Source organism: Hypomesus nipponensis, chromosome 24 (genome assembly GCF_054491055.1).
Source record: "Hypomesus nipponensis isolate SF chromosome 24, ASM5449105v1, whole genome shotgun sequence".
Classification (NCBI taxonomy): Eukaryota; Metazoa; Chordata; class Actinopteri; order Osmeriformes; family Osmeridae; genus Hypomesus; species Hypomesus nipponensis.
Window position 1 is genome coordinate 8,507,501 of NC_140384.1, and position 26,135 is coordinate 8,533,635.

Below are 26,135 nucleotides of genomic sequence, written 5' to 3' on the forward strand. Positions count from 1 at the left end.
TACACATACACTGTGTGTGCGCGCGTGTGTGTGTCTACTGTCTGCACGATGGCTATCAATCTGGCAGGGTTTTCTGTCCGGCTCCTTGTATATTACATGTTGAGGAGGAAGCTGGGGATTTCCATGTGTACTGAGCTGCACGACACTGAGCTGTACTCAGCTGTGTGGTGCTGTACTGGAATGTTAGATCCTGTACTATACTCTATGGCCTGGACTGTTCAGTGCTATGCCTTTACTGTATACACTATGCACTATGAATTCAATTATTGTGTTATGGGCTGTATAAAGAGAGCATGAAATTAGGACAAAATTATACCAAGCACACTATCATACCAATCACCAGGGTTCTTGTATATCTGGTCAACATCTCAGTATGATCCTGTGTCATGAACAGACACATGATCCTGTGTCATGAAAAGCGCATTAGGAAAGTCCAGAAGCAGCTGAGGTCGAGCGCCACTTAAAAGCAGCAGTGATACACTCATCTGTTTACAGAGCAGCAACGACTCCCACAACAACCCTGACGTTCTCCATGGGTTTCCCCCCCCCCCGATAGCACGGCTCAGAGGAACATGACCCCAGACCCAGGTGCCCAGACAGCAGGACACATGCCAGAACCATCCATCACACTTAGAACCCTTGGAGAACCCGGCCCTCCCAGAACCCTTTCGGAGAACCGGAGGCTCTCAGAACAAGATCTGGAGATCTGGACCCCGAGGAAGCTTCAGAAACATCAACATAAATATGGTTTTCTGTAAACACGGCGAGCTGTCCTCCAGCTGGGAGGGAGATTCCGAAGAAGACCAGATCAGAAACAGCAGTATTTCTGTATGAGAGAGACGGGCTGAAAGGAGAGAACTTTATTTCTCCAAATTGTTTGTAGAACAGCCTCTTGCGCTCTCAGATGCCATTAAGTTGGAATGGAGGCCGGGAGTTAGAGGCTGTGGGCTGGAGGTTAGAGGCTGTGGGCTGGAGGTTAGAGGCTGGGAGCTGGAGGTTAGAGGCTGTGGACTGGAGGTTAGAGGCTGGGAGCTGGAGGTTAGAGGCTGGGAGCTGGAGGTTAGAGGCTGGGAGCTGGAAGTTAGAGGCTGTGGGCTGGAGGTTAGAGGCTGGGAGCTGGAAGTTAGAGGCTGGGGGCTGGAGGTTAGAGGCTGGGAGCTGGGGGTTAGAGGCTGGGAGCTGGAGGTTAGAGGCTTGGAGCTGGACGTTAGAGTCTGGGAGCTGGAGGTAAGAGGCTGTGGGCTGGAGGTTAGAGGCTGGAAGCTCGAAGTTAGAGGCTGAAGGCTGGATTTTAGATGCTCCATAACACCTATAACATTCTCAGAATGTGCTATCTTGTTTCTTTTTCTTCTTTTTTTTTTACTCACAAAAAATCCTAACAGAATATTAGCACTGGAATGTGTACACGTGTTCGATTATTTGTGTCTTTGCGTTGCAACTCTTTCCCACGCCAGACAGCACCTAGCAGCAGCAGTGTCCAGACCTCTGCTCTCTGTCTGCCCTGAAGGGGGATGAAGGGGGATGTGTTAGTGCAGATAAACCACAAGAAAGACATGTCCCGCTCTGTCTAACACCCAGGTCTAGTGTAAGCACTGTCCTGAGTACTCTGTCATGCTGTCATCCTGGAACCAGCTCCCTGGGAGGAGGGGGCTGGAGATGAGGGAGGAGGAGACTGAGAGGGAGGGAGAATGGAGTGAGGACGGGGGGATGGATGGAGATGGAGAGAGTGTGGAGGGGAAGAGAGAGAGCGTGGGGAAGAGGAGAGGGCGGGGGAGGGGTCACCGGGGCGCAGAGAGGAGATCACAGCAGACAAACTAGATGTGTGAGCTTGGCTGGAGGTTAACAGGGTTGAGAATCTCATCCAGGGAGACGGTGGTCAGGCTTGGATCCCCCCCACGCTCCGCTGGGCTGGGCAGGGACGGCATGGGACAGACAGGGGGCTGGAGGGGAGGGCCAAAGCCTGACAAACACGTTTGTGGTCTGCTGTCGAGAAGGTCTTTTCGAGGCTAAAATAGGTTTTGTAAAAAAAAAAAAAAAACGTGTTTTCTTTTTGCTCAAATTGCCTCCTCCTTTCACAGTTTTACGCCTTGATCATAGACTGTGATCACAGTTACCGTGGCAATACTTTGTCAAGGTGATTCAGTGTTATTATGACGTTGATACCCCAACAACAGTATTAATCATGCATCCGAGGTCATGTACATGAAAGTAGTTCATGGCCTAAATGTTGCCTTGGAACCAGGAACACGTCCTCTTGGTCTAACGTGTCCATAATCGCTTCTCTCCTCGCTACGTTCCAGATCTACGACCAGGAGGGAACGCTACAGCACTTTATCGACGGCAACGAGCCCAGCAAGTCCAGCTGGATGAGGTACATCCGCTGCGCCCGGCACTGTGGAGAGCAGAACATGATGGTCGTCCAGTACAGGTGAGGCCACGGAGGTTTACCACAGAACGCTACACGCTAGAACCGGAACACTGGAGAACCTAAAGATATAGCTCACTCCAAGAATACTGAACCCAATTGAGCCGTATCCCTTTGAAAGCCTTTTGTAACTTTGGCAATGTGTGTAATCTTGAGTAGTGTACTTAGAGATCATCTTTCTCCTGATCCTCTCCTGTTGGCTACAGTCCAGGATATAAACACACATGCACGTGTTCGTGCACACACACACACACACACGCACACGCGCTCTCCAGTGTTCCCCTGCAGAAGCAGCACAGGGGATGTCATCCAGTCAGATGTCAGCTGGTTTGCATTCCTCCTGTTATGATTTGCTGTATCTAACTGGAATTCTCTTCAAAGCAGCCCATGATTGATCGGCTCCGCACGGCCTGTTTGGGTTCTGCTCTGACAATAACGTCCTCTGGCATACGCTCGGCTGGCCCCCCCAACTCCCTCTCCCCCTCACAGACCCCCCCCCCTTCACAGCCCCCTCCCTCCCCCTTCACAGACCCCCCCCCTTGCTAGGACGTCCTGCCTCTGTCTTTTATGAGTCATCCAACCACAACACCACATACATGTCAGCAAGGGAAATATTATCCACAACGCTCAGAAATCCCTTTGATGTGCTTCGGCTGAGCTGAGAGTTTGTGTTTATGTGTGTGTGCGTGCGTGCGTGCGCGACTGTGTGTGTGCACATGTTCCTGTGTGTGTGGATGCATGCATGCTCTGGTGTGTGTGTGTGTGTGTGTGTGTACATGAGCTCCTGTGTGTTAGTGTGAGCAGTAGGCTTGCGAGGAAGGGTGTACATTTACAGTGTTCCAGGGTCGGCTCTAAGTGTGTGAGACCACCCATCGCTCAGCAAACAGCCGTCCCTCAGCAGCCTGGCCGCTCATACAGAGCCAGTCATTATTTGTGTGACCCCATGTTTATGTTAGGTGAGGCTCAGCCGAGTGAAGGAACGTAGCAAGGGTATAAAATACATGGTATACCCGTGTTTTTATAAATACATGGTACTCTTTGGTGCCTTTTCTCAGCTTATGAGATGTGTTTGATTTATAAGTCTTGTCTATGCTTTATTTTTACGTCCCAGTGGAAAGAATTAATAAAGTTCACAGGCTTCAGCAGCTTTGCTGAGACCCGAAGCGGGAGAAACGTTTTTTTTTCTTGTCCGTTTATAAACTGTTTCTTTCTCTGTAATGCTGATGCTGCGGCGATAATGTGACAGATGTCTGGAATGCCAGCTTGAGGGCGCTGCGGTTAGGGAGACAGAACAGACATCGGGAGGGTCGCCCTCACCTGGGCTTGACCTGCACTGACTCACTAGTGCCTCACTGACTCAGTAGTGCCTCACTGCCTCAGAGTCTTACCTCCATGAATCCTGTCAGGTATTTTTAGGATACGGGTGGGCCTGTTCTATGACATGCTGTGTGCGTTACTCAAGTTTTGTTTACTAGCGACCACTTTGTCCACTTTTAAGTCTTGACAACATGAATATACAGTAACTGGTAGGTTAAATTACTAATGGCATTGACAACCATGACATTCCTACTTGGTCTGTCAAACGTTTTGTGTTCTTTTTGTGGTGGTGAGCACGAGAATGTCTATTTTGACGATGAGTTCCGCGATCTGATTAAAGACGGCTGCCTGGATTTAGCGATGCCTGCGCGCTGGCATTAAGCGTGTGGTGATTGTGCTGTGTGTGCTGTGCAGGTCCTGTATATTCTACCGTGCCTGCATGGACATCCCCCGGGGAACGGAGCTGCTGGTCTGGTACAACGACAGCTACACCTCCTTCTTTGGCATACCGCTCCAGTGCATCGCCCAGGACGAGAACCGTAAGAAACTCCTTTTTTTTCCTCTCCTCTTCGTCTGGTCAACACGGACCTCTCGTTCTATAAACGCACTAGCAAAGCCATCTTCCTTTTCTTTTGTTCATGTCATTTGTTTCATTGTTACATCTGTCTCACTTACACTGCATCGGAAACGCTTGTTATGCATACAGCCCACACACACATTTATTCAATGTACTTACTGCCTCCCGGCAAGCAACGCTACTGTCTTGGGCCCTTGAGTTGGCAGGCGGCTGGTGCGATTTAATTTCAACTGTCCGAAGGAGTAAGCAGATAGACATCCAGCCAGCCAAACATGACTGCTGTCATAATACAACACTGGAGTGATTTACCAGCGTTGCAGAGGTTTGGAATCTCTCTCTCGTGACCAAGTCTGCTCAAGGATGGCTTCCATAAAACGTCACACAACTAAGAGGCAGCGTAAGGTTTACTGTGTGGCGGAGCCGGACACAAGCCAATATAACAGAACTGTCTGACCTGTGTCCTCCATGGAAAATGCAGTCATTTGGATTTGAGGGTAAATATTTCTACGACAGTGTGGCACCTCAGACACAGTAATAATTGGTGTAAATATTCGTCTCTTTACGTCATCCTGGTGTGATTTATATGTCTGGTACCGACAACCATGGCCAGTTAAAAGCGGGAGAGAAATTCTCTTTTTCACTTTGCGGGACGTTAAACATAGAAACATCAAACTGATGACGTGATGTTGGTCTTTAGCTTCTGGTCCCTAGAAGGTACCAAGCAGCTTGAGGTTTTCAACACCTCCGTCTTGTACTCGTGTTCCTGCCCTCCTCTCTCATGGTCTCTCCAGCTTGCACTCGTGTTCCTGCCCTCCTCTCTCATGGTCTCTCCAGCTTGTACTCGTGTTCCTGCCCTCCTCTCTCACGATCTCTCCAGCTTGTACTTGTGTTCCTGCCCTCCTCTCATGTTCTCTCCAGCTTGTACTTGTGTTCCTGCCCTCTTCTCTCATGGTCTCTCCAGCTTGTACTCGTGTTCCTGCCTTCCTCTCTTATGGTCTATCCGGCCTTTCGTCCTCCTGGTGTTTGTCTACCTGTCTTCCCATCCCAGCCTTTGAGAACAGCCTTTCAGAGACTTTGAGCATTTGTCCTGGCTGAGTCCTGACTCTATACTGCCTCTGTCCTGGCTGGGTCCTGACTCTATACTGACTCTGTCCTGGCTGGGTCCTGACTCTATACTGCCTCTATACTGGCTCTGTCCTGCCTCTGTCATGCCTTTGTCCTGGCTGGGTCCTGACTCTATACTGCCTCTACAGTGTCTCTGTCCTGACTCTACACTGCCTCTGTCCTGGCTGGGTCCTGACTCTATACTGCCTCTACAGTGCCTCTGTCCTGACTCTATCCTGCCTCTGTCCTGGCTGGGTCCTGACTCTATACTGCCTCTACAGTGCCTCTGTCCTGACTCTATCCTGCCTCTGTCCTGGCTGGGTCCTGACTCTATACTGCCTCTACAGTGCCTCTGTCCTGACTCTATCCTGCCTCTGTCCTGGCTGGGTCTTGAGGAGTGTTGTGATGTCGTCCCAGGCCAGGGAGGTCTTGGCCCAGCCACAGGCCCTGACAGCTTGGTGTTTACATGTTCTACATTTTATTACTCTAGTCCAGTTTGACTCCCTGTTTAGACAAGTGCCTTTTTTCATATAAACTGTTTTTCAGAGTAGAGTACAGTAGAACTTTGATAGATACAGTATTGTAACCGTAGACAACGTGGCAGAGAGGAGATCGACGAGAGGGAAGAGGGCGAGCGTGATAGCCTGGTAGAGAGGAGAGGGGTGAGAGGGAAGAGGGCGAGCGTGATAGCCTGGTAGAGAGGAGAGCGGTGAGAGGGAAGAGGGCGAGCGTGATAGCCTGGTAGAGAGGAGAGCGGTGAGAGGGAAGAGGGCGAGCGTGATAGCCTGGTAGAGAGGAGAGCGGTGAGAGGGAAGAGGGCGAGCGTGATAGCCTGGTAGAGAGGAGAGCGGTGAGAGGGAAGAGGGCGAGCGTGATAGCCTGGTAGAGAGGAGAGTGGTGAGAGGGAAGAGGGCGAGCGTGATAGCCTGGTTGGTCAGAGTCTCCATCAGCGCTCTGAGGTCTTGCATGGTTTAAACAGGGAATCTGTTTGTTAGTGAAACACGGGAGAACTGTGTGCTCTCTGCCCTGCAGACCAGGCCTGTTCTCTACTTGTGGAACCAGCTCACAGCGTCCACATAGGTGGCTGAATGCCTGCACACGTTGGTAGAAGATGCACTTCCTCCATTTTGCCTAAACCCATCATCTTTTCTGAGTTCTTTGCCCATGTCAGATGGCTGAGCGGTTAGGGAATCGGGCTGTTAATCAGAAGGTTGCTGGTTAGATTTTCGGCCGTGGCAAATTACGTTGTGTCCTTGGGCAAGGCACTTCAACCGACCTGCTTTGGGGGGAATGTCCCTGTACTTACTGTAAGTCGCTCTGGATAAGAGCGTCTGCTAAATGACTAAATGTAAATGTAAGTCTGGGGCTTGGCAAGAAGGGTGGAGAATGGAAGCTTAGCTGCAATTGGTTAAGTACACAGAGTCTGGCTTTTATAATTGGTTGATGATGCTTGCCGGGAGGCTTTGATTGGTTGATCTCTCGAACGTTGTTGTCATCCATTTACACAAGTTCCTTTGAATCCGACTCGCTCCTCCTGATGATCCGCAGCACTCTCTGTCCAAACTCTGCCCAGGAATACAGAATTTCCTTTTGATTACTCTACATCCCTGTTGTCTTCATGCGAAGAGAAAGAGCCAGCCTTAGTCTCACATGTATCACGTTACCGCCTGCTAAATCTGTGTTTTTGTACACAGCATGTTGCAATAGCAGGAATGTGGGATGTGGTTGGTCGTGGATGAGTTATCGCGGCCCGGGCTGTTCTGGGGCCGTTATTGAGAACGTCGGGGAGCATCATGTGTTTCTTATAACAACAAGGAGAGGCTGCCGCATGAAGATGTTTCTGCTCAAAACTCAGAGAGGGTCTGCAGGTCTGCTGGTCTCTGACTGAGATGGAGAGGGGAGGGAGAGATGGATGGAGAGAGAGAGAGAGAGAGGGGGGGGGGAGAGAGGGAGAGAGAGAGGGAGAGAGGGAGAGAGGCAGAGAGGGAGAGAGAGAGAGGGAGGGAGGGAGGGAGGGAGGGAGGGAGGGAGGGAGGGAGGGAGGGAGGGAGGGAGGGAGGGAGGGAGGGAGGGAGAAAGAGAGAGAGAAAGAGAGAGAGGGAGAGGGAGAGGGAGAGGGAGAGGGAGAGGGAGAGGGAGAGGGAGAGGGAGAGGGGGAGATGGAGGATGAAATAGAAGGTGATTGGGGAGATGGAGAGAGAGAGGGAGAGAGAGAGGGAGTTTTGTCTGTGACAGTATGTTTCAATAAAGACTTGAGACCTATTTAACAACACTCATGCATTCTTCATCTCAACTATGAAGAAAGCTTTCACTGCACTGTTTCATTGAAATAAACATACATAATTCCTACATTTGAATGATGTATCTTCCATTGGGCCAAAACAATATTGACAAATGTTTGTTTACATAATGTTTGTTGCTCAACGAATGGAGCATTTGCAAGAGAGTTATAATGCATATGTCAATATCTACCCTGGGGGAACTTATAAATGGCATCATTATCTCCACATCATATTTGTGGTAGATCAATCCAGCCTGTTGGCTCTGGCAGAGGTGAAATGATGAAGGATGGGCTGCAATTATGATGTGTACAGTTCAGTCGACATCACAGCAAATGTCTGGGTTAAGTACTGTACATTGGCAACGACTTTTCGTGAGCATGGTTTTCTTTATTAAGTAAACATCCATCCTGACATGAACTAAAACATGTAGCTGGTCATATTTGTCAAACATTCAGCCCAACAAGTTCAAACTCGCGTCAATTTCCGAAATGTTCCAGCGTCATAATTTAGTTCTCCTGTCTGCAGTGTCTGACTATCTGTGGTGATGAAAGAGATCGCAGCCACCATATTTGGATAAAAGTACAAATTAAATACAGAATTGTGCAAAGGTATTAAGCACCCACGATGAACAATGAACCCATGAACAATATTATATGTATTAATATATATTTCTGTATTCTGTGTGTGGCAGTGTAAAAGTGCAATGTTGAGAAAATGTTTGTTTAGTCTTTTCATTGCATTCGTTTTGTTTTGTTAGTTTGAGGATAAAAAAAAAAAAAAACTTTTGCTCACTGCTGTATACGGTTAGAAAAGATCCATGTTTTTGACCACGGCAGACATCTTGAGATTCTTCCTCCTCCCCTCCAGTAAACGTGCCTGCTAGTGTGGTGGAGGCCATGTCCAGGCAGGAGAACCTGCAGCCCTTCAGCAAGACGGGCAAGCCCCCTCCCTCCTCCCTCCTGCGCTCCATGGTGTTCCCCCACTCCCCCTGCGCCTCCAGGGGCTTCTCCATGATGGACAAGGCCGGCCATGCCGACCCCGGCGGGTTCGGCCAGCTGGGCTCCAAGAACCAGCGTGTCCTCGCAAGCCCCACGTCCACCTCCCAGCTCAGCACAGAGTTCAGCGACTGGCACCTGTGGAAGTGCGGCCAGTGCTTCAAGACGTTCACCCAGAGGATCCTGCTGCAGATGCACGTCTGCACGCAGAACCCCGACAGGTAAGAGGACCGAGTGGACGTCCCTGGCAAGCGTTGTCCCTCTGTTGGACTGTGCTACGCTGTGCTCTACTCTTACTTTATTGTGCTCAACACCTGAATAACTGAAATAACGCCACTCATGCTGTGTGGGAGGTTGCCACTCCTGCTACATGACTCCCTCCCTCTCTTTCTCTCTCTCTCTCTCTCTCTCTCTCTCTCTCTCTCTCTCTCTCTCTCTCTCTCTCTCTCTCTCTCTGTCTCTCTCTGTCTCTCTCTCTCTCTCTCTCTCTCTCTCTCTTTCTCTCTCTCTCTCTCTCTCTCTCTCTCTCTCTCTCTCTCTCTCTCTCTCTCTCTCTCTCCCTCTCTTTCTCTCTTTCTCTCTTTCTCTCTCTCTGTCTCTCTCTCTCTCTCTCCCTCTCTTTCTCTCTCTCTCTCTCTCTCTCTCTCTGTCTCTCTGTCTCTCTTTCTCTCTCTCTGTCTCTCTCTCTCTCTCTCCCTCTCTTTCTCTCTCTCTCTTCCTCCCTCCCTCTCTCTCTCTCTCTCTCTCTCTCTCTCTCTCTCTCTCTCTCTCTCCTCCCTCTTTCTGGGTCTCCTGGTCTGCCTCTCTCCCTCTCCCCCTCTCTCTGTCATTATTGTATCTATTTCTTCCTCTCTCTCTCTGTGTCTTGGGTCTTTCTGTTCCCAGGGTTCAAACCCAGTGTGCAACATCTCCCAACTTAATTAAATACGGCGTGGGGGGGATGTATTGGAAATTTTTTGCTTAGCTCTATTTTTCCTCAGAGCATACAGGCCTATAAATCAGCTTGAGATGTCAGGGAGAAATACCTAGGCCAACGGTGACACACAGGAAAACAGATGCCACTTATTCAATAAACTAATATTCATACTGAAGAAAAATGTGGCCTGGATACCCTGGAGTTGGAGTCAATGTGAGTGCTTGTCAATACTCAACTTTATGACCCTGGGGTGCAGATCAAATTTAGCTGAACAAGGGAATCGGGGTGTGTGGAAGTGTGGATGGTCAGGCATCCTGCCTGGTAAATGACCCGATGCATCTGTTTATAAAGCCCCTCACTGCCCCTGCTTCACTGCACTGGGCCTTATACATATTTATTGATGTTTAGTTTATATGTACATTTGGGGCAAAGATGAATTACGGTTGTAACTCAGCGCTGAAAATCCTTTGGGATGGTCTGTATTTGCTGACTGTATGTGCCGAGGTTCTCCTCCACAAAGGAGGGACGTTTTTCTTCCTTTTTCCCCACCTCCCCCGGTCTCTTCAAACATGTCTGTCAGCTTTGAAGAAACCTCCTTGTGATAGGACAGTCGATCACGCCAGGATGCCCGGAATGCTTTTTTCTTTTCATTCTGTGTACGTTAACTATATACGTTTTCTGACTTGATCCAGATGAGTTTCGCACAGCTACAGACAAGCTGGTTTTAAACTACTCGTTGTATGACTTTGCACTTTCGCTAGACATCAGAAATATCTTCGCTGTGTAACATTACATAATTTCGCAGAACAGCAAATACAGACACTGGATATCCCTGTCTTACGTTTACCCAGAAAAGGGGAGCCATGTTTGTTATGAGACAAGCTGAATGTGGGGCGGGGAAACCGGGGGGGCTCAAGTTGTGTTTCTATGTTTCCAGGGCGACAGGGATGACCTGTATGAGGGTGGCAGGAGGGGCCGCAGTGGTCGTGGGTAGCACAGACTGTCTTCTACCCCAGTAATGAACACTTCCATACTTGAATAATACTGTTAATGCCATCAGGCCTTAGTGCGTCCTGTATGACCTCTGGAGCTGTGTCCACACTCAGGCCCATGTCCGCTCCTAAACACCCCGGACGCCTCGTAGGTTGGGTGTCTTTAGTCGCACGTGTTTGATGCAAGGCGTTGGACCTGTGGGAGTTGGGTGTTCCAGCTCCGTCGAGCTGTTTCATCAACATCCCAGCGCTCCACGGGCCGAGTGTGGAGATCACCGACTGAGATCCACACGCACCCATTGGCTTTCAGCCGCTGTCCCGCCCTTTTATGATGACCGCGATTGGCCCGTGAGTGGGGCATTATCTCAACACTAGATTTTAATAGTGTGGTCGATGTGCTGGGGAGGATGCTTCTGAGAGCGCGGTGTAAATATGTCGCTGGGAGGGATTCTGCGGATCATTGGCTCTGTATTGACGTGGTCAAACCAGTGATTTATCTGTGGAACGTCCCAGAAGCCTTCTCCTTCCAGACACAGAGAGTCCTCTCCTCTGCCTGTTTGTTTCATGCAGTATGAACATTAGCATGTCTACTAGCAATTCAGTAATAGCTATCAGCAGCTTTGACTGCAGTGAATAAATAGTTTGATGTTTATTGAAACTTAAGAGCATGAATGGGTTAATTATACAATACGACATAAATGAAGATGACATATCAGTATTCCGTGTGTGAGAGAGAGAGGTGTAATGTATGGAGGCTCATTGTCCTAGAGCACCACCGTTAGTTTGTGTTTATGTGTGTGTGTACTACACAGTGTGTGTGTGTGTGTGTGTGTGTGTGATGGAGGTGTTTATCTACAGGACTCTCTCTTTCTCTCTAAAGCTCTGTAGCTAATAAACAATAACCAGGCATTAATCAGCCTGCGACGGCCTAATAAATAATATCCACACATTTATCACCTCCCGCAGCTCCCAATCAATGCAGCTCCGCACAGAAAAACCTCCAAGTAAGTAGTGGTCTTAGTCACCCGGCCGGCCTTATAGACCTGGGTGATAGATGGGCCCTGCCCCCACAACACCGATGCTCCGGTTGGAAAACTGGGAGTGAGAATTTTTCGATTTTATTACACTTTCTACTGTTTTTACTTCCTTATTTTTACGTTGTTCTTCTTCTGTTTGGCTTCGTTATTGTTTTGTGTTGAGTTTATTTTACCGTTGCCACACAGCTGAGCCCCTGTAGGGTGGGATTCATGGACCAATCTCTCTCCCTTATCTGTGTGTGTGTGTGTGTGTGTGTGTGTGTGTGTGTGTGTGTGTGTGTGTGTGTGTGTGTGTGTGTGTGTGAACAGGAGAGTTTGCTCCTCCTCTCCTCCTGTGTGTTTCTCTAAGTTTCTCTCAGAGCAGAAACATCCCTCACTGATGGGATTGTTATTGTCTTTTATTAAGTGGAGTAATTTGTGTAATTTGGAGTAATTTGTGTGTGTGTGTGTGTGTGTGAGTGCATGGTGTGTGTGTGTGAGTGCGTGCGTGCGTGCATGTGCGTGCGTTCCCTGGAGCCCCCCTCTCTCTGAAGGCCGTGTGTGATTGATGGAACAGTTGAACAGTCATTAGTGTGATCATTCTGAAGCAGTGCTTCCCTGCTCAGCCAGAATGCTCTGTCTTCAGATCGGCTGCTTAACAGGGAACCATCTGACTGTGGCCCTGCTGGGCCTGGAGCCCATCAGGACAGTCTGCTGGGCCTGGAGCCCATCAGGACAGACTGCTGGGCCTGGAGCCCATCGGGACAGACTGCTGGGCCTGGAGCCCATCAGGACAGACTGCTGGGCCTGGAGCCCATCAGGACAGTCTGCTGGGCCTGGAGCCCATCAGGACAGACTGCTGGGACTGAAGCCCATCAGGACAGTCTGCTGGGCCTGGAGCCCATCAGGACAGACTGCTGGGCCTGGAGCCCATCGGGACAGACTGCTGGGCCTGGAGCCCATCAGGACAGACTGCTGGGCCTGGAGCCCATCAGGACAGACTGCTGGGCCTAGAGCCCATCAGGACAGTCTGCTGGGCCTAGAGCCCATCAGGACAGACTGCTGGGACTGAAGCCCATCAGGACAGTCTGCTGGGCCTGGAGCCCATCAGGACAGACTGCTGGGACTGAAGCCCATCAGGACAGACTGCTGGGCCTGGAGCCCATCAGGACAGTCTGCTGGGCCTAGAGCCCATCAGGACAGACTGCTGGGCCTGGAGCCCATCAGGACAGTCTGCTGGGCCTGGAGCCCATCAGGACAGACTGCTGGGACTGAAGCCCATCAGGACAGTCTGCTGGGCCTGGAGCCCATCAGGACAGACTGCTGGGCCTGGAGCCCATCGGGACAGACTGCTGGGCCTGGAGCCCATCAGGACAGTCTGCTGGGCCTAGAGCCCATCAGGACAGACTGCTGGGACTGAAGCCCATCAGGACAGTCTGCTGGGCCTGGAGCCCATCAGGACAGACTGCTGGGACTGAAGCCCATCAGGACAGACTGCTGGGCCTGGAGCCCATCAGGACAGTCTGCTGGGCCTAGAGCCCATCAGGACAGTCTGCTGGGCCTGGAGCCCATCAGGACAGACTGCTGGGACTGAAGCCCATCAGGACAGTCTGCTGGGCCTGGAGCCCATCAGGACAGACTGCTGGGACTGAAGCCCATCAGGACAGTCTGCTGGGCCTGGAGCCCATCAGGACAGACTGCTGGGACTGAAGCCCATCAGGACAGTCTCCAGACCCTAACACACACTCTTACACACACACACATAGCGACACAAACACACATACAGTAGACACTTTCTCACAATCTCTATCACAAACATATATGCACACACCTGCATTATATATAAATACACACTGATTGTCTCTGTGGATCTTATCTTACCTTCACACACACACACACACAAACACACACGCGCACACAGTGATAGATGGCCAAGTCATGAACTAGGCACACATTGTTGATGAGGGTCATGCTGCCATAGCAACGGGAGTGTAGTGTCCGTTTCCCTCTGACCTGTGTGTGTGTGTGTGTGTGTGTGTGTTTACAGACCTCTAACTCCTTCTACCCTTTGTGTGTGTGTGTGTGCACGTGTGTGTGTGTTTGTGTGCATGTGTGTGTGTTTGTGTGCATGTGTGTGTGTTTGTGTGCATGTGTGTGTGCGCGTCTCTGCAGACCGTACCAGTGCGGCCACTGTTCCCAGTCCTTCTCCCAGCCCTCGGAGCTCCGTAACCACGTGGTCACACACTCCAGCGACCGGCCGTTCAAGTGCGGCTACTGCGGGCGGGCGTTTGCCGGCGCCACCACGCTCAACAACCACATCCGCACACACACCGGGGAGAAGCCTTTCAAGTAAGTAACAGTGAGTACCTCCACTTCCTCTCCCCTCCATCACAGAGAGAGGCTGCAGCCAGCCTGTAGCTAGACACACCAGCACCTCCGCCTCAGGGGAAACTGTCTTAATGTTTCGGTTTAAAAATACTTTTGAGGTTTTTTTCCAACGTCAATTGTTTTACGTTGAGTCAACCTCGACAAGTCCGCACTCGCAGCACACACCTGAGAAGCAGTCCCAGCCGTGATAGACCACAGCTACTGCTGTCTGTGTTCACACTAGGCTGAGGTAGACCACAGCTACTGCTGTCTGTGTTCACACTAGGCCGTGATAGACCACAGCTACTGCTGTCTGTGTTCACACTAGGCCGTGATAGACCACAGCTACTGCTGTCTGTGTTCACACTAGGCTGTGATAGACCACAGCTAGTGCTGTCTGTGTTCACACTAGGCTGTGATAGACCACAGCTAGTGCTGTCTGTGTTCACACTAGGCTGTGATAGACCACAGCTAGTGCTGTCTGTGTTCACACTAGGCTGTGATAGACCACAGCTAGTGCTGTCTGTGTTCACACTAGGCTGTGATAGACCACAGCTACTGCTGTCTGTGTTCACACTAGGCTGTGATAGACCACAGCTAGTGCTGTCTGTGTTCACACTAGGCTGTGATAGACCACAGCTAGTGCTGTCTGTGTTCACACTAGGCTGTGATAGACCACAGCTACTGCTGTCTGTGTTCACCCTAGGCCGTGATAGACCACAGCTACTGCTGTCTGTGTTCACAGTAGGCCGCGCTGCGTCCGGGCCGGCCCGTGTGTCAGTCAGCGACCATGCTGCCGAGTTAACGATCGTCACAACATCAATTTAAATGCGTGCAGCATGTCATCATGTCTTTTACCAGCGCTGCCAGCCTGCAGGGAGGTCCTGGGGCAACGGCCCTGATACTTCATTAGATCTGAGACTTGACTTCAAGGAGAGACACAAGGATGAGATTGACCCCTGCTGTGGCCCGGGCTGTCACCCCATCAACATGGACAATAGACGCCTCCCCCGCCCCCGCCTACCCCATCCCACACTTGTAGGGTCAGCAGAGAGGGGGAGAGAAAGGAGGAGGGGAGGAGGGAGGGAAAGAGAGAGGGTAGAGGTGATAAAAGATGTCTGGAAGGAGCCACAGTAATCCAGTAACAAATCATCCATCTAATCAGCGATCAGAGATATCCCAGCATGCTTGGTGTTCAGGCGTGTCATCAGTACTTCAGAGCCTCCTCGGAGAAAGAGACACACTCACACATTAATGAATACACCGCCGAAATCACTATCCAATCAATAGCCTCCGAGTTATTCCCATTGAGCTGATATGCTTGACAGATTAGAGCTGGCATTTTCCGTTTGTCAAAGACGGAATGCTGAAATCTCTTTTTCTCTCTCTCTCTGTCTTGCAAAACATCGCTAAAGGAGAATAGTGTTGTGGTCTGCATCTTTTCTGTCCAGTGGGTAGTTTGACTTGTGTGTTTGTTTCACGTCGGCTCCTCCAACTTGTGTCTCCCCTCAGTTTAACCTGCCCCATTAAGAGACATTAAACTCCCGGCTGTGCAGAGTTGGATAAAGTGACCAGGGTACAGACAGAGACATGTAATCATGTACTGACATGGATAGGTCACCGACAACACAGGGGGGGGGGGGGGGGGCAAAACGCCCCCCCACCTATAACCCCAGCAGTCAAGTGAATTAGCAGCCCCTCCTCTCTACCTGGCAGGGTGTCAGCAATGCTTTCTGGGCCGCTAAGCACAACATTCGGAGAGAGAGGAGCCCTTTTTTTGATGGCTGGCCCACTGAAAATCTCTTTTTGTTCTCTGTCTATTGGAAGTGACAGAGATGCTCGCCTTATCAAGCCGGGGCTGGGCTGGGGGGGGTGGAGTATTGACAGGTCCAGAAGCAGGGAGACGCTCAGGCCTTCCCCCAGCATCACCCTCACAGCCTGGGGAACAGACTCCAATTACAGCCCCCTGCCCCTCCAGGAGTCACGCCACTTTGGAGTGTCACTGGTCATTAGGCCAAGCAGAGATGAGGTGACGAGCAGCAAGCTGCCCTGCCCTCGCTCTCTAAGCCCTGTGTGCTGTTGTGTGATCAGGTGCGATCTAAGAGCTGTGTCTCTGTGTGTGTGTGTGTGTGTGTGTGTGTTCAGTCACGATCTAAGCCTTGTGTCTTGTGTGTGTGTGTGTGCGTCCAGGTGCGAGCGCTGTGACAGAAGCTTCACCCAGGCGACCCAGCTGAGCAGACATCAGCGGATGCCCAACGAGTGCAAGCCCATCAACGAGAGCAGCGAATCAATCGAGGTGGATTAGCTGATTGACTGTCCGGAATTAAACTGCAAGGAAAATCATGATTAAATGTCACGGACACTTAAGCAAAACCAAAGATTTCCTCTGAGAACCCCCCCCCCCAATCAGCAACAGAAAACCAAAAGCAGTAATAAAATAAGTAAGATGTTCAGAGACATTGATCCTGGCAAAGAACAGGACCAGGATGGGAATGGGACAGGAGGGGGGTGGGGTGTGGGGGGGGGGGGGGGGAGGGGGGGGGCTGGATGCTGAGGGGAGATGGGGGGGGAGGGGGGGAGGGGGGGGGCTGGATGCTGAGGGGGGATGGGGTTATTTATTTATGACTGGGGAAGTCGTGGCCCTGAGAGCGCTGCAGAAGAAAGACGACCAAAAACGAACCCTGAAATACCAAAAATGTTCCTCTTGTCTGTAGTCTGACGTCTCTGTTTCTCGTTGTTTGTAACCTGATACCAAAGGGAAGAGGACTGTCTGGGAGAGGAGAAAGGAGGAGGGAGGAGAGGAGGGAGGGAGGAGAGAGGAAGGAGAGGAGAGAGGAGGGAGGAGAGAGGAAGAAGAGGAGGAAGGAGGAGAGGAGAGAGGAAGGAGGGAGGAGAGAGGTAGGAGAGGAGGGAGGAGAAGAGGAGAGAGGAGAGAGGAAGGAGAGGAGAGAAGAGAGGAGGGAGGGAGGAGAGGGACAGACATACAGACCTCTGTTGTGGATGAACAACTTTGTACTACATTGCACCAGATGAGCGGTTTAAGGGTTTAGGAGAGGGCTGTTATGTCTTCGACACAGCTAAAGAAGAAACTATCCACCAGTATGGAATTGTAAAAAAAAAAAAAAGAAAAAAAAAAGAAAAAAAAATCTAAATTATATTTATCTCCTTCTATGGCTCTCATGCTCGGGCACTTTGATTATAATTATTTAATTTTCCAGTTTAGTTTGGAGAACTGTGCTCATGGATATTTTTCCATCCAGCCATTTTTTATGGCTTTTAAGACATTTTTCAGGACAAAATTGATTTGAGATTCAAGAAAATCTTATTGTTTTTTGTCTTTGAGCTCAACATATCAGCTGTAAGAGGTCTATTTTGCCATAGACATAATATGTATTTCGCCACAGGCAAATGTATAACTCAATGGTTCTGTTTCATTGTGACATCACTCCATGACGCTTTAAAATATTTGTATTTTCTCCATTGTTCTCGTGGTTGTTTTGCTGTTTTCATTTCACAGGTTTCCATTCACTCTCATACAGATGTAGATGTATATAGCGTTGCAACGATACACTTTTAACTGGTGAGAGGAAGCACAGACACATCCACATTTGGTTGGTGCCTAAAGTCAAAGCTTTAAAACTGATCACTGTAAAACTACAGTATCAAACACGTTGGATGCAAACCTACAGAACCAAATCTACCAAATCTATATGTCTATCAAAATGCTGTTCATTCAGAATGTATGATCCTATGTTGTACATATAATACAATGGATTTTTTATAATATGGACCTTAAGATGTGAGGTGAAATAAGCAAAGCCATTTCACTCGGACAAAGAGCAGCACCATGTGTATGATAATCATCAGCTCTTCGGTACATGATAGACAGAAACTTCTGGAAAAGTGTATTTAGACTCTAACCTGTCAACATTTGGACTCCTGTTTGCATGGTTTCAGCATTTTGCCTTTTTTAAATAAATATGGGTCTAAACCAGAACATTGTTCCATAGGAAATAAAGCAGAAGTTTTGATGATTATCAATAATCGTCCTGATAAAAGTGCTGCTGTTTATTTCTGTTAATGCTCGAAAACGTATATTTGGTATACATTTACAATGTCAAGAAACAAAACACATTTACACGAAAACATGTATGTATCGTTTATTTTTTGCTCCATATATAGCCTATTGACCCGCCCCTGGGATTGAAAATGACGCGTTAAAAACCAGGTGTCTCAGAGTAAACTGTCAATGATCAGATAACGTATTTTTCAGTTACTAGTTTTAGAAAATGGCACTGGCTGTGTCAGAGATAGACCCGCCTATAGCTTATGTGCGTTTCAGACGCAGGGACTGACCAGACTCTAACCCGGCTTTGTCCTGGAGATGCCCAAATTCATCTTCGCAGGCGGTGATGTATCGGTGTGTCCAGGGGGGATCGCGGGGCGCGCTCCCTGCCCACCGCCGGCCTCTCCGCTGTGTGTCTGTGAGGTCAGGTCCCCCGGCACCGCTGGTCTTGCCGCGCAGGCAGCTGTCAAGGGGTTATGGATCTGACCCGGGGAACGTGAACTCTGTGCACACGCCCCTTCGCTGATTTATTATATAGTCCCATCAGCTCTCAGCCGTAGCTTCTGTCCGGCGGCTCCGGCGCCCCCGGTCCAAACAACAGCACGAAGCAGCCTCTTCAATAAACCTATCGGCATATCTACCCCTCAACCCCCCCCCCCCCCGCCATCATTACCACACTCACATACACACATTCTCACTTTCTCTCCCTGTTTGGGTGCTGGCCGGGCGGGGGTCTAAAACCACCGTCTCACTTCAAGGGAGTCTTTCACATGACTGATTTAGTCTGGAGCTGCCCTCAGTCTCCCATGGTGCCCATACCACTCACACAGAACATTTCCAAATGATATAAAATGTTTATTTTGGCTGTAACTGTAGGCCTATGCTTGTTTCGTTTGGTGGACATGTATCAATATTTACGTTCAGGTCTTTTAAGGGAATACAAAATCTACCCTTGATACTATCGGCCTACTACTGGTGAATTGACCCCTCTAGCTTGGCCTATGTGGGACAGGGAGAAATCTCAATCCTTTTCTGCTGGCCTGTAATTCCAGTTTGTCAAGAACTAATTTTCTGCCAATTTCCACTTGACGTTGAGAAATAGCCTCATGTTTGTCAGTGTGGCACTGGGTTTATTCTATCTGTTTGCTTTCAAAAGTCGAAGATGATTGCAACATTAATTGAGATAAATGGAATTGTCATGCCTTTATGTCTGAAAGAGGCCTGGCTTCTTTCTGTAGGCCTAAGCTACAATCTTCCACATTTCTTCCCATCCATTGATAATCACTTTTGTCAAGAGTAGACTGCTATATTTTACTGGTAGTGAGTCACATGGAAACACAAACAGCTGTGTCCATTTAGAACTAATAATTGTATTAGCCCTCCCACTTCAAGCACATCTGAAGGTTAGAACAATTACCACAATACCTTGAACTCCATTAAGAAAATATTGAACCACCTTTCTTCACATGCTTAGCAGCTAGTGGTCAGAGAATAGAAACAATGTAGTCAGCTTTAGAAGTGATTTAAACAAATTATTCTCAAGGGAATTTGATGAATTTGTAAAGCAAATACAGTTAAAATTCAAACATCAATCAACTCACTATGCCATGGGAACTGGGACCTGTGAAACGCAGGTCTACCCAGAGGCTAAACAAATGATCCCACAAGAAGTATTATTTTGTGAAGTTGTACATGTGAAAGCGGCCCAGGGACTTTAGACTGTAACGGTTTGCTTTTCATGGAATTTCCTGTTCGGGAAAATATTAAGCAGACTCGGGGTCACACTTTCAAAAGCAATTAGTGATCAAGCTTGAGTTTTTCTAACTTCTCCAGAAAAGAAAAGAACTAATTGGAAACATACAACGCAGGGAAAAAGTCTGTGAGAAATTGGAGTTCTCTCTTGACCTTGTTCAAATACAAAGTTTATTACGCTAACTTGACAAATGTGTCTTAGCACTTGATATTCTCGTCAGTGTAAGTCTACATGTATGTTTGTGTAGAATTTGTAGTTGTGTGTGTTTGTGTGTGTGTGTGTGTGTATTGGGTTCACATGATTGGTCACATGGGATCACATAGCAGCCAGAAGACAGAGGGTACAGGAACTTTCCCACATCTTAACACAAGATAACAACCTACAAACCAACAACACAAGAATCTAAATGACTTTTTAAGTCAACATAGTGTGTGAAGCTACCAGGATTATATATATATATATATATATATATTTTTTTTTTTTACATATACATGTTATGCGTGTTCCATGCTATTCTTACTCCATGCCGGATGCAGTTGCAGAGCAAGGCTATAGGTTGCAGGGTTAATGTTGAGGTCGCTCAACATTAAGGAATCTAAGCTCCTTTAAATCCATCTTAACCTACTCAACTCAGGTAATTCAGTCGGTTAGATTAATTTATGGTCTAATTTCACCTTTGGCCTTGACTTGACAGACTGTCTTTCCTGCCTGTGGAAGCCTCCGGAAAAGGGCCCAGTGTCACATGGTCCAGTCAGGCTAGACCCAATCAGAGGAAAGCCCAGACGAGAGTTCTGGAGAGAGGGGCTCAGTAACCAGGCTGATAGCAGGTCTCTCTATCAGCTGTGTAAGCTGTGGCTGACAACCTGTCCACGGAACAGCTGTCAGAATGGGGGGTGATAGGCTGAGAGGGATAGAGTGTTTAAACAAGCCGTATGTCATTATCAGCCAGAGCAGGTTTTACAGACAAGAGGCGCACCCAACCCCCTCCAGACACACACACACATACGCTAGGACCTTTCTCCAACTTCACAGGCTGAACGAGGAAATCGAGAATCCTCCACTCCTCCTTCCCTCTTTTCCCACTCATTTCTTTCTCCTCTCGTCTTCTCGGTTGTCCCTTTCTTTCCTCTCCTTCTCTTCGGTCTCTTCCTCCTCTCCTCCCGCCTGCAGATGGATAAGCTGGACGCGCCTGCACACCGTCAGCCTCGAGAGCTCGAGACGTCAACACACACTCACTGAGGCTCTCTTTCTCACACACACACACACAGCCCATCCACCCACCACTTTCCACTTTACCATCAGACCGCCCGGGAGCACACACTTTCACGCGTGTGCAAGGCGTGTAAGAGCATGTACTACACGTGATTACATGTGTAGGCTATCAGTCCTGGCCACCTCCAGGTCAACAGACAGAGTTCATCACAGAGACAAGAAAACACTTACTCTATCAGACAACCCTTGTGGAATTCTTATACTCTCATACAGTTATGATTAAATCTAATAATTGTGTTTTGTTTTTTCTTCATCACAATGTTAAATGAGCAATAAGTTCAGTTTTGCATTTGTTGACGCTCAGAACCCTCCGTTGTGATTACAATGAGAGAACGATTGTCCTCCCTCTGACTCAGTAGGGGGCGTCACAGAAATAAGGGCGGTGGGGGCTGCCGCAGGCCCAGAGGTGTGGGGGGCGAATCTGAAATAAGGGGGGAGGCCGCAGACCTGAGGGGGGTGGAGGGGCCTCCCCCCCCTCCGTTTTTTTTTGTGGTACCCCCCAGTGACAGCTTATTTCTGATTCGCAGAGGCAAGTACCCTAGAGCGGTGACCATATCCTATCAGTCCCAATGGCTGCTAGTTGAGGGATGTTGTCTTGTAAACAAGAGGTTGAAGGTTTGATTCAAGGCTATAGTCAGTTTTTAAAATCTACAACAGATTCGCAGAGGCAATTACCCGAGAACAGTGTGGTTATCCTACCAGTCCCAATGGCTCAGAGGAGAGGGACGCAGCCTCACAAACATTAGGTTGATGGTTTGAATCCAGGCTGCATTGAAACCGAAAGGTTGAAGATTTCGTTCCCAGTGCCGAATTTTAAAGCACAGATGGGAAGAGGCACTTGAAAGACGCCCAGAGAAAAGGTTTGTTATATCCCAGATGGCTCAGTGAGGAGAGAGGTTGCCTTGAAACTGAAAGGTTGAAGGTTTGATTCCCAGTGCAACATTTTAAAGCACAGGTTGGAAGAGGCACTTGAAAAACGCCCGGAGAAAACACCCTTCAGCAACAGGACAGCCTGGTGTGCTGGGCTAAGTTGTTGCGAATAATGGAGAGTTGTTGGCTCTGAGTTGTAGCGTAACCAGTTTGATCCCCACCCACGTGTGATTTTTAATATAGTTACTCAACGTGCATTTCTTCATTCCAGTGAAGTACCCAAGAATGGTAACAATATCATAACGGTCCCAATGGCTCAGTGAGGAGAGAGGCTGCCTTGGAATAAAGAGGTTGAAGGTTTGATTCGTGGCTCCTGTCAGTTTTTAAAATCGTGAACAGATTCGCAGAGGCAATTACCCGAGAACAGTGTGGTTATTCTACCAGTCCCAATGGCTCATAGGAGAGGGACGCAGCCTTGCAAACATGAGGTTCATGGTTTGAATCTGAGCGGCTGCTGCCACTGTCAAATTTTAAAGCATAGATTGGCATTGAAATGCATGTCAAGAACGCCCGGAGAAAGTACTTCTCTGCGAAGGACTTCCGTGGTGTGGCGGTTAAAGGGCGTGAACAAAGACAAGTCACAGGGTACTTCAGTTCACACATCGCTGGTTCGAATCCTCTCCCAATGGTCGGGTTGAGTTGTCACCCACGGTTGTCTGGAGCCGCCCCGGCTACACGAGGCAGGGGGGGGGGCAATCTCCCCCCCCGGTCGTTCCCAACAATAATCAAAGAGGTTATCCAGTCCTGGAAGCCAACAATAAGGCCTTTTTACAAAAAATTCCGTAGATTTGATTTTTGTTGGCCTTGTAGCCGGCCGGCGAGGCAGCCGAAATTTTGCTGAATTTAAGGGGAGGAGGGAGGAGCTACTGGGCTAGGGGGAGGGGCAACAGGGGAAAGGGGAGGGGGCACAGGAGAAAGGGCCACAGGAGAAAGGAGGGGCCACAGGGAAGGACGGGTGTGGCCCAGCTTTTGTTGAGCAGTCAGATGAAGCTTCGTTCTAAATCACAAAGTCCCTGTGTGATGTCATCAGGCCACAGAGGGAGGGACACCCTTTTTTGAGACCGCTGAGTGTCTCAGTGTTTTGGCTGTTGGGGAGGAGGAGCTCTAACGTGAGCGGCGTCTCTCTTGTTCAGCTTCACTGAGGCATACTGAACTCCCCAAGCTGTCCTGTACCTAACATACAACGCTTTGATCAGTCAGATGAAGCTTTGCAGTGTCGAAGGATGAGTCGGGTGAAGCTTCGCTCTAGTTCATAGTTACACCTTCCAACACACAAACTCCACCAACTGTAAAATGACTAAGGTCTGACATGCAGGAGTCCAGTAGTAGCAGGGTTGCGTTTTCAGTTTTCAATAAAGAAGCTACACCTTAGATACAGCTTTGTGGTTATACTCTGAAATCCATCTGACCCTTCCACCCTTTGTTTCTTGCTTAGTAGTAGAGTATTTCTCTTACCTGTCTCCCACCCTTCTTTTCTCGTTTTTCTGCCATTGGATTTAAAGATTTGTTTTTGGAAGGAAACAAACAAGACAGTTGGACGGAAAGACTTTGCGTGTTTGTAAATGATCAAGATCTGAGGTTGAAGGTCCGTTTTGTAGTAAAAATCACCACATCTGGAAGGGGTGCCTTTTCCAGAAGTCATGTTGATGATCATTTCTGTCGGGGTAGAAAATATTGAACAACATACCTTTCCATTTCATTTAAACGTATCCATAAATATTATCGATTAAGAAGAGATTTAAGAAATACATTGTTTTTTGTCTTGAATGTGAAGAAACGGTTGTGCATTTATTCTTGTTCGGACAGTATATTTTCCCCCCAAAAAAATATCTTAAACAAAAGGCAAATCAACAATCTGTAATAATTTAAATATATTTATATAAACTTGTATATCTTATTATTTTAATTTGTATTGATACATGTTTACTCTTAGTTTTTTATTTACTTTGTGTAACAACAAGACAGTTGGAACAAGGATTTGCGTGTTTCTAATAGGAAATGATTAAGGATAAAAGACAACAGCGTGTCCACTACTACTCTACAGCGACGCGAATTGCCACAGAGTACGCTCGGGGGCGTGTCGGACAGATACATGCAGAGTTGTAGTTCTCTAAAGTTACAATTGTAGTTCGTATAACGTCATTGCAAAGACAGATTTGGGTTTACGTACTCGTAATATCGATCAAAATACAACTTTTACACAACATTTTACTTTTAAGCAAAATTCCGATACGCTGGCTAGCATTATTCTCTTTTCTTTGCTGTATTTTAGTCAGTGAAAGATTACATTTTACAGTAGCCTAGGCGATGGGACGCTAACCTCACTAATAAAGCCATCGCACGAAGAGTTGACAGAGTCGTAGTAGAGCGTAGCGGTACTTTTCGCTAAAACTGACAATATGGGTGTTGATAATCACAGTAGCTACATATGAGACAGTACCCTGGCAGTGCTTGTCAGCTGTGGAGCTAGCTAGCTAATGCAGATAGCATAACATCCCGGCAGCTAGCTCATAAAACAAACAGGGCAACATCGCTGATATAGTCAGTTACAGGGTAATCAATCAATTTACAGTAAATGTGAGATTCCACAAACTAAAACAGACACTTCTCCTTTTGGTCACGTAATGAAGGGTGTGTGTCTGGGAGGCGTGTCCCGGCTCACCTGCTGCACGTGGGCCATGTGTGTCTAGTTTTGCACCTTCTGCGCCGTGGAGAAGTTGGCCTGCGGCGACTGGGGGTTGGGTCCCGGGGTCATGGAGGGAGGGGGGGGGGGGGCTGGTGCTGGTCTGAACTTTTTTGAGGCATGTTGGGTACTGTAGTTCACAGTGGAGTGCACAGACTCCACTTAATGGAGAGAAAAGCTCTTCTGCTTCGCCCTAGGTTGAATATATCTTAAATTGACCATAGGATTCATTCTGCTGTTCTGAGCGGAAACAATCCTGGTCCAATGTTGTTGTGAGAAGGTGCTGAGTGTGTATCTCCTCCTAACTTGTATAGCTAGGGTTCCTGAGGCGGAGGGCCGTTCTCCAGGAGATCCGGATTTTGTTAGGTTGTCAGACATGCCGACCCCCACTGGCTGTACCTAGACTGCTGCTGCAATCAAGGGACAGACGTGAGGAGATGCTATGCAGACCTGATGCCTGACGCTGCACTGCCTTTGTGTGAGTGTGACAGTGGCCTCCTCCCTGGTAAAGCCTCTGCTCCGTGTCGGGGGCTGGGAGAACCCTGCTCAGCTACTGGGGGGGGTCAGGCCAAGCCTCAGACCAACTGCCTGGGGTCCTGGACCTGCTGCAGCCACACCTGACAAAGTGAGTTCATCACTTGAACACATGTCCATTGAATTCAATTAGCAGACACCTTTATCCAAAGCAAGTGACACACTAATGGTGCGCTTGTAGGTAAAGGCTAGATAGGTCTAAATACGAGACGAAGAAGCATTCATCTGTGAATGCTTGTATTTCCCTTGTGCCAGTGACTTCTTTCTGTCTGTGACCTGTGCGTTGTCGGCCGTCTCGGAGTCGGCCGTCTCCGTCTCTGAGAAAGGGGAGAGCTGGAAGAGGAACGAGGCTCTGAAGTACGTGTTTGCCTGGGTGCTGCTCCAGACGCAAGGCAGCTGTGTGTCTGACCAAATTAACTCACTTTATAGAGTCCAGGTGTTTAATTAATATGGACCAAACCAACTGCAGGGGTGCTCCACATCACACCCTTGTTAACTTGGTTGGTGTGGTCAAATGAATGGTTATCAGGCTTCCACAAAGCTTGATAATGAGAATGTATTAATTCATGTAATTCATTCACCTAATTCATTTGAATCAGGTGTTCAAGAAGTACTGTGATACGTTGTGACATGAAAATGCAATTGACTGGGGGCACTGTTTAGTTTATGTACTTGATTCCTATTTTAATTAATGAATGACACATTGATGTAATTATTTAATGTATTTATTTTATTCATTTTGACCGGATTTGAATATTGGGGGGGATATATATTAGATTACAGCCCTGCACTAATCTGTCAGTTGTACCTAGATAGATTCATTATCTGTGTTGTTTTAAAAATATGGATTAAACTATTTAAATACTCTTTGGGTGTTATTTACCAACTGACAGTAAACCACAACAG

At 48.4% G+C, this 26,135-nt stretch overlaps 1 protein-coding gene across 1 annotated transcript in view; it reads left to right on the plus strand.

Moving 5' to 3' along the window:
• The window catches only part of prdm6 (PR domain containing 6), a 28,129-nt gene extending 11,691 nt beyond the window's left edge, over positions 1 to 16,438 (plus strand). Inside the window, exons 3-7 of the mRNA XM_084690641.1 lie at positions 2,301 to 2,428; positions 4,157 to 4,281; positions 8,573 to 8,921; positions 13,797 to 13,973; positions 16,182 to 16,438. Coding sequence (XP_084546767.1) covers positions 2,301 to 2,428; positions 4,157 to 4,281; positions 8,573 to 8,921; positions 13,797 to 13,973; positions 16,182 to 16,296 — 894 coding nt within the window. The 3' untranslated portion in view covers positions 16,297 to 16,438. The remainder of the gene's footprint in view (positions 1 to 2,300; positions 2,429 to 4,156; positions 4,282 to 8,572; positions 8,922 to 13,796; positions 13,974 to 16,181) is intronic.
• The last annotated feature ends 9,697 nt before the right edge of the window (positions 16,439 to 26,135 follow it).